This window comes from Siphateles boraxobius, unplaced genomic scaffold (assembly GCF_051911475.1).
Source record: "Siphateles boraxobius isolate OS27281-9 unplaced genomic scaffold, OSU_SipBor_1 68, whole genome shotgun sequence".
NCBI classification, from domain to species: Eukaryota; Metazoa; Chordata; class Actinopteri; order Cypriniformes; family Leuciscidae; genus Siphateles; species Siphateles boraxobius.
The window spans coordinates 12,142,074-12,158,999 of NW_027509195.1; the positions used below are offsets into that span (position 1 = coordinate 12,142,074).

At 36.9% G+C, this 16,926-nt stretch overlaps 1 protein-coding gene across 4 annotated transcripts in view; it reads right to left on the minus strand.

Moving 5' to 3' along the window:
* adam22 (ADAM metallopeptidase domain 22) overlaps positions 1–16,926 on the minus strand; it is an 82,071-nt gene that overhangs the window by 3,675 nt on the left and 61,470 nt on the right. Inside the window, exons 15-31 of one of the 4 annotated variants that reach the window (XM_077214811.1) lie at positions 15,234–15,333; positions 14,409–14,480; positions 14,230–14,322; positions 14,070–14,150; positions 13,500–13,550; positions 13,350–13,413; positions 12,901–13,006; positions 12,043–12,162; positions 11,801–11,969; positions 11,076–11,187; positions 9,900–9,990; positions 8,728–8,781; positions 7,834–8,034; positions 6,569–6,669; positions 6,407–6,473; positions 4,793–4,879; positions 3,433–3,556 (exon numbers count right to left, since the gene is read on the minus strand). In XM_077214811.1, coding sequence (XP_077070926.1) covers positions 3,433–3,556; positions 4,793–4,879; positions 6,407–6,473; positions 6,569–6,669; positions 7,834–8,034; positions 8,728–8,781; positions 9,900–9,990; positions 11,076–11,187; positions 11,801–11,969; positions 12,043–12,162; positions 12,901–13,006; positions 13,350–13,413; positions 13,500–13,550; positions 14,070–14,150; positions 14,230–14,322; positions 14,409–14,480; positions 15,234–15,333 — 1,693 coding nt within the window. Of the gene's footprint in view, positions 1–3,432; positions 3,557–4,792; positions 4,880–6,402; positions 6,474–6,568; positions 6,670–7,833; positions 8,035–8,727; positions 8,782–9,899; positions 9,991–11,075; positions 11,188–11,800; positions 11,970–12,042; positions 12,163–12,900; positions 13,007–13,349; positions 13,414–13,499; positions 13,551–14,069; positions 14,151–14,229; positions 14,323–14,408; positions 14,481–15,233; positions 15,334–16,926 lie in introns of those variants that run through there. The other 3 variants (XM_077214809.1, XM_077214808.1, XM_077214810.1) reach the window with 3 other exon arrangements.

Sequence of the window (16,926 nt, forward strand, 5' to 3'; positions counted from 1 at the left end):
CCATGGCTGCGTCTGAAATCGCATACTCTCTTGAGAAGGTACTTATTTTGAATAAGTAATTACTTCATGACCGCTAAAAAAGTATGTTCTATATAGTATGAGTGTGTGTAGTACGAATGTAATCTGAATGTTGTCATTATCATGTGGCCTACCATCAGCGTCAGTTTTTTCGCTTCACTGCCATTCATGAATCCTCTCCCGTGGCCTCATGGGATGGTAAAATGTCCATCGTATGCAAACTTCAGAATCACGCTGGAAGTAGTTTTTGCCTATTCTTTTGTGAGTACTAATATATAGTAGGGAAGTATGCAATTTGGGATGCAGCCCCTTATTAGCTGGTTCAGGTGTATTTAATTAGGGTTGAAGCTAATTGTGGCCCTCAAAGAACTGAGGGTACGTTTACACGACAACGATGTACTAAAAACAGAAACGTGTTTTCTGTGTACAGATGACGACTTTATCAAAACGATCTCCGTTCACACGGACCCACGTAAACCACAAAAAAACGCTATTATACATGCCAGACAAGTAGTTGGTGATGTCACTTTGCAAAGAAAGAGTATGCACCTGCGCACATAAACATTGTTTTACTACAGTGCACTTGAGCCGAACGCACAAAGCCAGAAACATGTAATCCCAATTTTAGAATGTTCTCCTCTGACATAAAGTCCCTTTTTACTTCCTTTAAGAAAATGTCAAAACCTTTTAACACAAAGGCTTTGAAAACATATATCATCCTTGAGTCTGTTGTAAGGAACCTTTAATTTTTCATGATGACAAAATGTTATATTGTGTTGATTTGTGTAATTCCTATAACCACTTGTGATGATGTCCATATGCTCCCCCCCCCCCCCCCCCACTTATTTCTTACTGTTAATATCTGTATCCTTTCATTTGCACAAAAAAAAACGCGCTATAGACTAAACAAGTAATAGGTTACGCATGTGGATGACATCACCTTTTTCACAGATTAGTGTTTTTGTAGTTTACACAGAGATGATAAGGGTGTCGTTTTTAAAAACTTGGACTTTAAAACCCGTTTTCAAATGTTTGCATTTTCAGGCCACCAAAACGCTGTTGTCGTGTAAATGAACGGCTAAACGCATAAAAAGTCTTCTGTTTTTAGTTGAAAGCGGTGTCGTGTAAACGGCCCCTGAGTTTGACATCTCTGTGCTAGTTTTGCTGAATATGAACTTATAGTAGATATACACTTATTAAATATATAGGCACATTAAAAATAACTGTTTACCTGTTAAGCATTAAAAAAACGCAACTCAGACTGCTGAACTCCAGTCAAGCCAGTAGAGATGAAAGTAGTGAGCATGCTTATTATGATTATTCTTGTAAAGTACTAAAAGATGGCTTTTCGAGGGTTTTCATTGAGTTGAACATTCTTCGGCAAGAACCCCTACACAATTAGATAACACCAAAGCCTGTCATTTTCTTCTTAAGAAAAAAAGACGTTCTTACATTCATTTTCATAACTTCTTTCTTAAGAAGATTTTCGTAAATCCGGCCTCTGAAGTCCTGTCAAGCCAGTCACTATGAAAAAAGTGTGCTCGCTTATTATGATTATTACGGTAAGACGGCCTTTGAGGTGTTTTTGATCAGCGAGTCTTCCGCTATAACCACTATACAATCAGATAACACCAAAACCATTTTTGGCCAAAGAAAAAATCAGATGATCTTAAGAAAATATTTGAGAACTTTTCAAAGAATTGAACTTAAGATGAATTCTTAGATGTTCATAAGAATGTCTCTAAAAAATTTCTAAAAGGGCCCCTGTTATGGATTTTCAAAAATGACCTTTCATGTAGTGTGTAACATAGCTCTAAGTGAATGAAAACATCCTGTAAAGTTTCAAATCTGAAAGTGCACCGTATATAAAGTTATTGTCTTTCAAAAGTAAGAGTCGCATCTGAGTCAATTAAATGAATCGTTTTTCAAACTCTATTAGCATATTGCCCGCCCACTTATTGTGCGTTCAGACACCAGGGAAAAGTTGAACCCCAAACACTGCAGCTGATTCCTGTGGATACTGGATAATATCATGTCCAGAAGACGCTGTGCTCTACAATGTGAAGGTAAAGCCAGTTTTTTTTACACTGCCCAAGGACGAGCATGTGAAGAATCAGTGGTTAGAATTCATCTTTACCACGATACCACAGCAGTATAATCCTAAACTTTAGCTGTGTTCCCTTTATTTTACTGACGACTGCTTCTCAAATCTCGGAGTTCAATGTAGGATTCGCAAAACTGCTTGGCTCTTGAAAGATGGTGTTCAAAATACTTAGTTTTGAGTTTTAGATTGTATTTGTCTCCTGCCAACTGGTTAACTCACATTATTACTGTCTTAACTGAAATACTTCTGCTAATCAGTTGTGGGCCACTATAACCTAAAACTCTGTCTATTAGTGCAGATTGTCTGTCGTTCTCACTACTTTGAGGAATTAAGCATGGAGCAAGATTTGTTTTTACCAACGTTTATGTTACATCAGTCATTCACGCTTATGTATGAGTGCTCGGCTAATGTATGCACTGTTATTGATATAGTTTCCACATGTTCACCGCAATAAATTAGAAAAATACTCGGTAAATAAATAAGTACAAGTAAAATTGGTTTGTTGATGGACATACACTTGTTAATGCTGGAGGTGAATGGTGAGGAATTACAGTTGCAACATCTCATAATGTTCCTCAAACTTAGTAGCTTATCACTGAGAAACGTCCTGCTCGAGTTGTCTTTGGGATGGAGGTTTGGGTTGAATAACTAGTTCTTCCAATGTTTCACCATCGGACTTGTGCTTGGATTGATATGGTAAAATCAACGTCATTGTTCGTTACTGTGTTTAGTTTATGGTGTAGGAAGCCTCAGGACAGCTGACGTTATGGCAATGGGCATTTTTGTTTTGTACACGGTAGATCAATCACAACAGACTGAGCTGTCTGGCCAATCAGAACAGAGTAGCTCGCGGAAAGGTGGAATTTAGAGAGATAGATTTCATCTTTTTCATCTGACAAGTCGTTTGAGAATCGTTGAAAATGTGGTGATGTGCAAATGTATATTATGAGAAAATGAAACAGTTGTTTGACCTTTGATGCATGTAAACCTGTTGTAGGGGACTCCAAAACAACATTAGGAAACTTTAAAATAGCATAATAGGGGCACTTTAACTTCTTTCTTACAAAGTTTTTGTGTATTTAGTTTAATTGCTACTAAGTGCTTCTGTGGACAGACCATCGTAAAACCTCTAAATTTCATTCATGTGCTTCTGTAGCTTCTCTACCACATTAGAAAATGTAGTGTGATATACAACTGAGAAATAAAATAGCTAAAATCATTATTCTGGGAATTGTCTAAATATTTTTATCTTGAATACCTGCAATGTGCTGAATGACGATAAAAAGAGGCTTACATATGGTAAGTCTTACCCTGGCACTCTGTCTGTTGGCCTTCCTCTCTTCATCTGGAAGGGGAGGCATGGGGTAGGGGTATCTCCGGCTGGAGGCGATGGAGCCCGTTGAAGAGGTGGGCGATTTGGCCGGTGACAGAGTCCTGTGGGATCAGAGAGATGTGACATTAGTACTGAAGTGTGTGAACTGGATAACAGCGTCAAGATCCAGAACAAACATGGACCTGTCACCTTTGACCTCTTGAAGAGGTCAGAGGGAGTGTTTCCACGGCAATCCATCATCCAAAATCACTAACTTCATCAGTCCTTGCCACAAAAATACCCACTGGCTCTTACTGGAGAGTGAAGCTGGGCAGATAATGCAAGCACAATGCAGTGCTTTTGGGATGTTTAACGAACAAACATACCCAGCATCATGTGGGCTTACAAACATGGCGGACATGATGAGGTGATCAGGACAGACACATGTGATCATCATCACAGAGAACATGGCAGCCATAAGTTGATGACATCATAGAGTGCAAAAGCGACAAGTTAGGCAGCAGCCGGCATGCAGAGAGTGGACACTGAGTGTGAGAGGGACAGAACCGTGAAGGAGCAATACAATACAAATATCATACAAACACAAGAGCTTTAAATTCAATCAATGAGTCTGGTTTGATCTTTTGATATACACACACAGATGCACCAATACAAGAACCTAAACAGAGCACCTGAGTGAATCTCATATTTCAGTCCAAAATCAATAGAAAAAAATTATGTTGAGTAAAATTAATTTTAAATGATCTTTAAATGTCTTTATTTGTATTTATAATGTTCAGATAAGGTCACAATGCAACAAAAGCCTTAATGGGCCATTCCTTATTTCTGTTGATTTTGGGGTGAAATCTGATCTTGGTTTTGTGATGGATACATGCATCTCATGGTTATTGATGTTTACATCAAATGATTTACTAAATAACAAATGCCTTCCGTCTCTTTTAAAGACAAGCGGTCAGTTATATGACTATATTGGGATGTATGATAGGAAGAGTTAAGATTTAAGGACAAACATTTAAGATTCATGATTACAAAACTCTGGATGTAAATCTTTGAAATTGTAGAAATGTTCATGCACTACTTTCAAATTTGACATTGCAGTTAAATTTCTACTGTAGCGGTTCATGACACATTGGAATGGAATAATACACATTTAGAAGATCAAAAAGAAACAAATACATTGAAATTAATGGTTTTGAGAGGATCTGCCAGCAAGTGCTCTTCAAACCCTAACGCTCAGCTCTCATCTCTGAAAAATGATATTTGTTCAGGGAAAAAAACAACTGAGGAGGGAAAGTGATGGATAGGAGACAGATTTAATGCAGTCTGATGTTTTGTACCTAATATAAGGTCCTTCAGTGTTTTTATTCACATCTTCTACCCATTTAGTTACATAATACTCTGATTTGACGCAAGGGGTTAAATACCTGCAGGAGGAGGATGGGGAAGGAGCGATGGTGAACAGAGAGAGAGAGAGAGAGAGAGAGAGAGAGAGAGAGAGAGAGAGAGAGAGAGAGAGAGAGAGAGAGAGAGAGAGAGAGAGAGAGAGGGAGGGGGGAGAAGAGAAAGAACAGGAGAGATAGGAGAAAGAGGTGAAAGAAGGAAGTTCTTAAAAGACAGCAGCAGCACTGACATTCTTTATGGTCCAAGATGCAGGTGAGAGATCAGACAGCAGCTCAGACTACAGCACCTACACAGATATCATATCAAGTTTTTTCGCTTTGTGGCTGGTGCAGGACGAAACTAAACGAAGACTCGACAAAACAAAGCTGCTGTAACATCAGCATCCAATTGACCTTAGTTCACAGAATTTTTTTTAATTTGTCATCATTTACGTATCCTCATATTGTTGTAATCCTGCATGACTTTATTTCTTCAGTGGAACACAAAGCAAAATGTCCCTTTACATACAATTCAAGTGATTGATCATAAAAAGAAATGTTTCTTGAACACCAAATACGCATATTAGAATGATTTCTGAAAGATCATGTCTTGATCAAATAAATGCAGCCTTCGTGAGCATACGACTTTAAACAATAGTGTATATATTCAAATATATACAATATGTTTATAATATATGCATATATTGTTGTTTGGTATCAATGACATCAAACTGGCACAATTCCTCAAGCACTTAGGTCGAATATGTGTATGTGCGCATTAGATTTAAGAGCTTTGGCAGAGGTGAAGGTTATCAGTCAATAAAGGATTTCGATCTCTTCCTAATTACATATGGCCTTAGATGTCTTGAAATATAGTGCATTTTGGGCTACTTTTATTATTCTGGTCACTGAATAGTTTAGTAAAAGCGTCACAGCTCTGTTGACAGAAAGTCATTCAGGTTTAGAATGGCATGAAGATGAGTAAAGGTGACAGAATGTTTATTTTTTGAGTGAACTATTCCTTTAAATTTAGCAAAAGAACTTTTCCACAACCATCAAGTTATTCAACGTTAAAGCACATCACAGAAGTGCGACGCCGCTTGCTAATGCATTTTTGAATGTCTTGTTTGAAACTTATATTACGAATATTGAGAACGAATATTACAAAATAAAGTAGTAGTATTAGTGTAGGTCAGCTGAATGTTGTTCTTTGTTTTAGTTGTGGTCAGTTTGTCACATGCGTTTGAAAAAGGAGAGTTCAAGTGCAGAAACAAGCGTCAAGCTGAAATAAGAATTAGAGTGTATATTGTGTTCATACAGATGAAGACGTGCAGGTCAGTTTCATCGTGCTGTTCGTTCCAGAGATTAAACCAACGCACACATCGATGCACACCAAAAACAAATCAGCATTTACACCAAACACAGAACAAATTCATCTTGGACACACTGCAGTACTGATACATGGCATAGAGTTTTAAACTCCATGCAAAGTCCAACATCCACCCTGTATTTCCAAATCACTCATTGTATGGTAAAGAAGACATGTCTCTATTTCAATACTAAATCTCTTACTCTGTGGAGTTGGAGCGAGGACGGAACTTCTTTCCCCTGAGCTTCTTACGGGTACCTGTGATGTTTCCTGCAGTGACAGAGGAGACAAACATGTGATATATGCTGAGATTAATCTGATGCAAGCTCTGTCATTTAGAGCTGATGTATTTATAGAAGTCTTACCTTGCCATGAGTTGCTCCTTGGTCGTCCGTTTTCACAAACATCAGAGATGTGCTTGGCATCTGGGATTCTTTCACTCCAAGAGTGAGAAAGACCGTTAGATCTTCAGACCAAAGAAGAGAGAAATTCTCTTTTAAATTCCTTAAATGCAGTTACAGATATTAAAGGGTTCTGTATGAGGAAAATAAATGGCTGAGACATCACATGGGTCATTCCTACTTAGCAGTAAATTTTAATGTTCCATCATGTACGTCTTAATATATTGGATAACATTAAACTCACGTTAAACGTTAAATCGTTAAACTCACAGTTATTAATGATAGAACTCATATTAGTTAGCTTTCTTTTATCACAATATCACAATTAAGTGAACATGGGATCATTTTTCTCATGTCTCTGGGTGCTGCAATAAATTATAATATGGAAAACTTGGCAATATATTTTCAAATTAAAGTCAAATTCCTTAATTACATCACCATTATCCAAGTGACATCATGTACTTCTTTAAAGTTCTCGCTTAAATTATTATTACAGTATATTCATTTCAAAACGTTGCAGAGCTATACTGTGAAGCAGGAATGATTCGCAACACTGTGATGAGCAGAACAAACACACTGAGATGAGTGAGATGAGCATGAGATCATGGAGATGGAACACCATGAAGACACTGACATACTTACTGCCTCAGTATTAGTGGTACTAGAGCCTGATAAGACTTTGACAATAACCAAGAAAGGGACAAACAGACAGTTACAGCATTTTGAGCCAATAGCACAAACCTGCAGCGGAGAACTGATCAAGGAAGTAATAAAAACCTGCAAGTCTTCAGTAAAAATGACATCCTGTAGAAGGAACTGCAAAGTTTATCTTAAAAAATCTGTGCCAAATAAAACAGGAATTCGTTCATACTTTAAATAATAGACCTCACTCAAAATGAATTGGCCCTTAAAAACCCCCCCCCAAAAAACACAATCTTTAGGAGATCTCTTTAATCTCTCAGTTGTATCTCCTAGACAGTAATGAGACTAACTCCAGAACAAATGATGACTTTGGCTCTAAAGAAGTTTTATGTCTTATGCCTAGAAAGTATTTTTACAGAAACATCTGAGACAAAGTTGATACTTAAATTGAACATAACTGAAAACTCCAAGTTCAAGTCTTTTGAGCTCTCAAAGTAAACTTTCCTATTTGTTTTTAAAATAAACGTTCCACTATTTGTTTGCAGAGCAGGCAAAGCGATGAAGATGAAGATGGAGATGAAGCACACCTGAAGCCGAACAGAGAGATGTTTTGGCTGATGGAGGGGATAGAGGGGGTGAAAGAGCAGGTGTTGATCTGGAAGTGAGACAGGTAAGCAGACCTCTTCTTGGAGCTGCTCCCAGAGTTCGAGCTCACACCCTGTGGCATGTCACTGTAGAGGGAATCCGCATCTCCTGGCTTCTTCACGTAATCACCCGGAGGCATTTGACTGACAAACAGAAAAAAAGTTTGATCTGAAAACTGTGCAGGGAATATCATCCACCAGCAAAAATATGATCACTTAGGAAAATATAAAGACTACCGGTCAAATGTTTGGGGTCAGTAAGAAATTAATACTTTTATTCAGCAAGGATGCATTAAATTGATCAAAAGAGACAGTAAAACATTTGTATACATCCTGTTTTTGTTTTACTTTATATTCATCAAAGAATCCTGAAAAACAATGCATCAGTTTCCACAAAAATATTAAGCACAGCACAACATTGATAATTATAAGAAATGTTTCTTGAGCTGCAAATCAGCATATTGAAATTATTTCTGAAGGATCATGTGACACTGAAGAGTGGAGTAATGATGCTGAAAATTCATCTTGGCTATAGCAGAAACAGTTAGTTAAAAAAAATGAATAATATTTCACAATATTACTGTTTTTGCTGTATTTCTGATCAAATAAATGCAGCCTTGGTGAACATAAGAGACCTCTTTCAAAAACATAAAAAATGGAACCTACCCAAACTTTTGAACGGTAGTCTGCATGCCAAAATGTAATATGTAGGGTAAAGTGCTTGTTCAAATTCTTAATCCAAAAGTGTGAGCATTAATAATAGCCTTAGAAATAATTCAAATCTTTCCACTCCTTCACACAACACATAAAAGAACACTCAGAGAAAGCTGAACAAACCGACAGAATCTTCGATGTACATCAGATTCAACATACTGACGCTGTCTGTAGCTCCTTCATGGGGAGAGCGGAAAAAACACAATTAACAAAATAAACATCAAGAGAAAAATCATAATAAAATAACAAATCTATGTATGTACAATTCCAGTTTAAAGGGACATTGCACACAAAAATGACAGTGTCTTCATTTACTTAACCTCATATTGTTCCAAAACTGTATGTTATGAGTTTTTCTTGTAATCTTACAAATTTATTATATGTTTTAATTTAGGTTCCAATACAATAGTATATAAACTGAGAAAGTTTAGTAGACTGAATTTAGCATTTGAAGTATAAATGATGATATCAGAATTATCAGCAAGAGATTCATTGCCAGTCCTGATCTCTGTATTGTAAGTCAAGCAATTCAGGTGTCGGACATTAGCTTTTGTCTGTATGCACTTCCTGGCCATTAAGATGGGTGATACAGTCGGGCTGATGAGATTGCCATCTATACATGACACTGTTATGCTGATTGGATTAGCATCTGATGTCACAAACCTGCCTGTTCCTGTCTGTCCAGAGCTCTCTATTGTGAGTTAAATGAGTCTAATAGCTCTCGAAGCCACTGTCCCAGGCGGTGAAGAGTCTGGCTGATTGGATTAGGATATTTACATTTGAATCACACTGTTGTGCTGCCGAATATCAGGGCAGGGGAATTTCCAGTAAGGTTCCTAAACCTGTATACTTCATTTACATGCTTGGTTTCAGAGTGTCTCCACCTTTATGTAACTCCTCCCCCTTAAAGGGTATATGAACTAAAATGTATACGGCCTTTAGTCAGACTTGGTGACTACCGCGATGCCACAGCAATAAAGAACTCTGCTTAAAAGATAAACCCAAGTCTCCTGGTCTTTCGCTTCTAAATCTTCTACACTGAAGAAGGAAGAAGTTTACAACAGATCTCTTCCAAGGAGCACGAAGGAATAGTTTAGAATATCTCTTAATTTTATTGAAAAACAGCCTTTTGATGATTCTGCTGATCTTATTTTGTGGTCAGTGAAAGAAAGTCAAGTTTGGAACAACATGAGGGTGAGTAAATAATTGAATTTTCATTACTGGATGGACTATCCCTTTAGGCAAAGTTTAATAATGTTTTCAGCTAGTGAGATGTCTGTAGTCATGTGACTCACTTATATCCCCACGCAGAAATGCCTAGAATCAGTGCAAGGACCAGGATGGAGCCAGCAATGGCCCCGATGATGATGTTAGTAGTTACGATGCCTGTCAGAGGAACAGAATGGTTAATCTGTAGCCATGGCAACTAGCAGACAACACTGACCTGCAATCATCTGGACAAAGCAAAACTAATCTGGATGTAAACATGATTCATATTTATGTTTGATTTAGCATTATGTTTGTTTCGTCCGGTTGACCGCATGACAAAATCAATCTGAAATAAAGACAGATAGAGACAGGAACTAGAAAAAATATTAAGATAAAAATCTATGACTTTCTCATTCCGGCTATATGTTAAAGGCATCCATACAAATCAAATCCATGAAACAGGATATATGACGAGGTTTATAACAACACAGCACAGCAGATAAACACTGTTAGCTTTCATTCAGACAGAAACACGGAGGAATAATGGGGTGAGTGAACGACAAAACGACAACAAACAACAACTCAAATCTAAACTCACTGTCACTCCAGCAAAAGACATGAGCCTGTCCACAAAGAACGAGTGCGTATAAACAAAAGCCATGAAACAGAAAAATAAAAAGAGAAATTAAAAGCGTGTGAAATGTGTGAGTGGTGAATGAACTGTTGAACATGAATATGATATGATCCTTTTTTTTCTTTTCTTTTTTTAAACATTTAATAACAGGAACCATAAAATTTAGCCTAACAGACATAACCTAAATAGAATAATCTGATGTAAAATGTCTAGTAAATAATCAAGAAATTCTATGCTGTTGACAAAATAAATTAAAATGATAAAATCCTTCAGTGGGTTAATATTGCTGGTGCCACGGTTTCATGTTGTGCTTAAGAAAGCATCTTATCAGTGGTAAAATCGCTGTAATGCACTGCATCACATGGTTTATTACTTTAATTTTGACATGTTATTTGTTTTATAGAAATGACCTATGAAATATGTTCAGAAATGGCACCTCTGCTGATTCTTGCAACTTTGGTAATGAAGAGTTCACACTTGCTGGAGCTTTTACACATAACCACCATGTCTTCTGTCATCAGCTTTTTTGTAATGCGTGCTGGTAAAGGATCTCTGAGTAGTGGAACTGTGACTGGTTATGTGCATCATCCTTTTGTGAAGTCTAACGGAAAGTGGAAGTTCGGCCTACCTGACGTTTTGGCTGTGGGACGCACCAGCAGGTAACTTAAAGGAGAGGTGGAGTTACAGTCCTCACCTGCCCAGCCCAGGTCACACACACACCTGAGCTCATTACTGCACACCTACAACACACACACACACACACACACACACACACACACACACACACACACACACACACACACACACACACACACACACACACACACACAACACACACACACACACACACACACACACACACACACACACACACACACACACACACACACACACACACACACACACACAAAGATACAACAGTATTGTTCAGCAGCATTTCAACTAAATATTTTGCTTGCAGAACATGCAGGGACTTAAATCTGTGAATTATTTATTTACATATTAGGGGCATTAAACACATTTTTAGTGTTAAACAAAAAATGGCCTTTAGAGGAGTTCAATCCGACCCACACCATGATTTGAGAAGAAAATAAAATTTGATTTATGCTATTTAAAAGTTTCTTAAAATGTTTTTTTTTTATTGAATTTGGATAAATTATTATTCTCTTCGTATTATTATTCATATATTCATAATAAAATATATTCAACTATACATATTTTATGAGTTTTTTTTGTCAAAATGTATTTTTAGCTTTGTTCTATTGCATGTTTCAGGTCATATCATCATTTCAACTGAAGCTGGATTAGAGGGTGACACAACTGTCCCCGTTCACACCACACATAATCTCTCACCCCATGTCCGGAGCAGATCACCCTTTCATTGGTGCCAGGGCACGTGCTGAAGTTGAACTCCTGCACTGGGAGGCATTTGTGGTTAAAGCAGATGCGATCCGTCCCACATGCCGTTCCGTCCTCTACGTATCCCAGATCAGTGTCGCCGTCAATCAGCACATGCCCTCCACTGAAACATTCACACTTACTTTAGGAAAATGAATCAACACAAAGAAACCTGAAGTGAGTGTCTCTGACTGTACCTGCAGTCCAGTGAGGCGCTGTGCTGGGCCACAGAGAAAGAAGTCAAACCTCCCTGTAACTCTCCTAGTCTGGGTGCTGGAGAAATGTTGGAGCAGAGCAGGTATCCACAGTTTACGTCCCTGAAAACACACATGTGCACACTTTTTAATCTCTGTTCCAAGTTAAATGATCTTACACATCCTTGACATGCTTTTACACATCCATGACATGCTTTAATGACTTAACTCAAATGTGATCACTACTAGTAATTAAAATCAAAATATTCTTACTTAAAACAATCTTACTTGTATCACCTGACTGCTGCAGATTCATTTCGGCATTGATAGTGTTGCCAGAGAAAAGCATTAATCCCAATCTGAGGATGTAAACTGCTTCGGGTAGAACGTCACGGGTTGCCATCTCGTAATTACGGTTAAGACATGGCATGAACGTAGCATAAGCTCGTTGTTTAGGTTCAGGAGGAACTGTAAAAGGAGGCTGCTGTTTGTTTGCGGCGCTCTATGACTGTCTGTCTACATGTCTGCATAGCCTCATAAAACACACTGATGACGTGTGATGTCTGCGCGAGCAGGGTGCGGAAATACATATGTTGACAGGCAGGTAGGACATCCTATCATTGCATTCAGACCGAGACCAATGTTTTATTATTTAGACCACTTCTATTATTGATTGCTATCAGGGTGTGAAGAGAGTTTTAACCAGTATAAACCACAAAAAAGTGGGGTTTTTTGCTGTTATTTTTTAATTAAAACATATTTGACCCTACCTCTAAGTGTAATTTTATATACATGAACCCGTCATGGAAATTCATTACCTATTACTTTCATGTAGTAACCTCTTATGCCGGTCAAACTCACTGTTTTTTACACTGAATCCAGGTGTCTTTGTCACGTCCACAGTTGCCCTTCTCTGTGCCCTCAATGTTGAGCTTCTCATAGCAAAACTTATCAGCCGATGTTGCTTCTTTTAAAACAAAAACATCAGATCATAAGTCACATTCATCAGACCAGAACCACACACCAACAACAAAAAACATATTTCAAACAGCAGGAAGTGATGTCACACCCACCAGTTCTATTATCGTTAACTAAAACTATAAAAATAGTTTTTAGTGATTGAATATATATATGGCAGCTAACTTTAACGTCTAACTGAAAGCTAAATATAAAAAAACTAACAAAAATGACAAAAGGACATAAAAGACTAAAACTAAAATGAAAACTAAAAATATAAAATAAAAGCAAATTCAAAATATAAATAAATACTCTAATAGTATATAAATAATACTAAAATAACTGTCACTCACTCTCTCCCCAGAGGTACTTGCACTGCTTGTCCTTGGTTTTGCATCGGCCATTGAAACATCTTCCCTGAAATGAGATCAAATGAACAAAAATAGGTCACATAATATAAATTGTAACTATATTTAATATATTTTTCATATTTAAAAACGCACTTGGTCTTTCTCACATGTGTACCCATCCATCTTGTGCAGGTTTGGAGGACACTGTAAAAAAATATTTATAAAGTTATTATAAAGTTTTAATGGTATGTTATATTCATAGTGTAAATATTTTAAAGTTATTTACACTATAAATATAACCATTCAAAATTCTTCACTACAAGAAAGTAAGAGAGCACGTTTATATTGTCACACTGTCTGCTATTTTTAAATGTATGTAGTATGCACTATATAGTTTATATGTTATATGCTGTGCTGGTCACCCTGGTTTGCCAAGTATCAACAATCAACATATTTTGTTGACCCTGGAATAACATTTCTGTCTGAAAATTTGGTCCTAACCCTAGCCCTACCCATAACTTCTCCCTAAAATCAGAGTGAAATGAGATGTAACATTTATAACACTGATGTATAAGCACCTAACCCTGGTTGTAAACTTAAACTTGACATAAACTGGTAAACTTATCCCTCACATCTGATTGGTTGATTGGAATGTTGTTCCAGGATAGATTCTGTTGCATTAGTCCATTAATTCTACTGCTGTAGGATGCATTGTACCCTCACCTGGCTGGAGTTACCAGTGCACATTTCCGGTATGTCACAATCATTGACAGCCTCACGACAAAGTACACCCATAAACTCCAGCTACAGACACAGCACAAAGATCATTAAAAATCACACAAACAGAAGGCTGCAAATTTTTCTTGTACGACTCAGCGCCTACCTGGCAGTTTTTACAACAGAGACCATCACTGCATTTGGCTCCCTGCGTCAACATACATTTCTTGCAGCAGTTTTCCCCTTCTCTAGCACAATCCTGCATAAAGACAGAAGAAGAAAAAAACAGATTACATAAGCAGTGTCAGAATATTGTGATCATGATGTTGATGTAAGACCACTCACGGCTGGGCTTCCACAGTCACACTCCTCTCCTGCCTCCACAAAACCATTTCCACACTCAGGAGGATCCAAGAGCTACAGAAGATAAAATTAAAATAAAAAGAGAGAGAGAGAAAAAGAACTCTGTTATTTTGCACCATTTATTGCACTAATATAATTTCACATATATTGCTGGGCAACGATTAAACACGAATAATCCAAAATGTGTGTGTACTGATTATAATTATTTTGTATATATAAATACACACATATGCATGTATATATATTTGCATGCATATACTGTATATATATGTATACATAATTTATATTACATATAAATATTTTATATATAAATAACAAATTTTTCTTAATATATACATGCATGTGTGTGTATTTATATATTCAAAATAATTATACACAGTACACATTTTAATATATTTTAAAATGTAATTTATTGCTGTGATGACACTGCTGAACTACTCCAGTCTTCATTGTCACATGATCTTTTAGAAATCATTCTAATATGCTGATTTGGTGCTCAAGAAATATTTCTTATTATCATCAATGTTGAAAACCCTTGTGCTGTTTAATTATTTTGTTCACAAGAAAAAATATATATAATTTCTGGAATATAAGCATTTACAGTCACTTTTGATCAATATAATGCAAATTTCTTTTTAAAAAAAACTTGAAAGTGTACATATAAAACTTTGTGAAAGAGCATTCCAATTTTGTGGAAAATCTGTGGCACTTTGTTTGAAGTTCTGTGGGTGCAGATTCTATGTGGGCTTAGTGGGGTGCTAAGGAAAGTAAATGCTATGAACCCAGACAGAATTGAAGTGGATTTACCTTTGAAGGTTTGTTGAAGAGACACGCACCACCTCCACTGTTCAGAAAATCATGAAACTCTTCCACGTTACAGTCAGAAAATCTCTCGGGTAAGTAGAAGCTGTTACAGAGAACCACAGAGCACAATAGTCATAATGCCTAATTTTCTTTGATTCATACAGCAGCTGAAACTATATTTTATAGGCTATAAAAATGAGTGTTTGTAACACTATCAAATTCACATTGAGCTTATACTGAAAAGCAAATATTCTTACCTCAGTAACCACGTTTACATGCACATAATTCACATTTACTGCACAAAAAACTGACAAGCAGATTCTTTTCCCACTACTCACGTATGGAAATACTGGAAGTGCTTACCAGTAGAGGATTTTTTTTTTTTGTTGCCCATGTGTAGATGTAAATGAATATGGATATTCCAATCCCAAATAAAAAGTATAGCATTTCTGATTATTACAGGGAAATGCCTTATTGGTTTATAGCAATCAAGTTAAATCATGTTTACATGACACAAAATCAAAATGTTCAAGTAAACGTGGTCACTGTTGTGGAAAAGATTTAACGGGGCAAATTACTGCTAAAAATGATGGTCTCTGTAAACAGAGACAGACGTAAACATCAGTCTGGCTGTCAGTGGCTATTGACTCTGTTTCATTCAGACCAGCAGAGGGCAGGACTCAGACTAACAAACATAAAACACCATACAAACACAAGGACCACAACAACCAAATTGGGTGAAAATGGAAGAATCTGTCAATTGTGTTTACAGGCAGATCTTGACCTTTTAAATATAATGGATGTGCTGTGTATTGCATTATATATAAATAACAGTTGCTAATTGTAGAATCTGTGTATTTATATCTGTGCTCTAAAACCAGGATTCCTAAATTTATTTGCCAACCGAACCACTTTGAATAAAATATTTACTTGAAGTCCCCCTGAGATTTTAAATCAATATTTAAAAATTTCACACGTTTGCATGTTCATGGTTCTATGATGTCGGTTAATGGTCATAGTACATGCAGGGTACATAAAATATTTCATCCTTTAATTTTTATTGATTTTATTTTTAAAAAACTATTTATTTATAATGACTTATTTGTATGATTGAATTATTTTGTAATCTTTTAATCAACTCACAAACCCTCTGCAGTTCCTTCATAGTTTGCGAACCCTAGTTTGGGAAACCCTGTTCCAAATAAATTACCCAAATCACTCTCTTTTAAGGCGAATCCTCTCTGATTCTGATGACACTTTCATAGCTTTTGCTATCCATCCACTGCACCCTCCCTTTGATGTAAATCACAATTTTCCCACTTGTAAACAGAGGTGTGGCTGTATGGTTAAATCGTACAGTATCAAGAGAACACTGAATACTGCTTAGCCTGTATCAGCTGGGTCGCTGCCCTCAATATCCTGCAGAGATCATTCCGAAGTAGTAAGCACTATTCCAATCTGTACCAATCTGCAACAATGCAGTTAAAGGAAGCCTTAACCGCAGGCTGCAAATCAATAGGTGCATATCTCACATTATGCCTTGTACAAATGGTTACTCTTCATTTACCAGACGCTGAGTGTGTTCCTGGAATATTAGGGCACCTTTCCTTACCTGCTCGAGCATTGGTAATTAATTTTAAAGTGTTGCAGACATTTTCACAGGATTGTTAACAGCAGGAAGACAAACTTAAAGGGG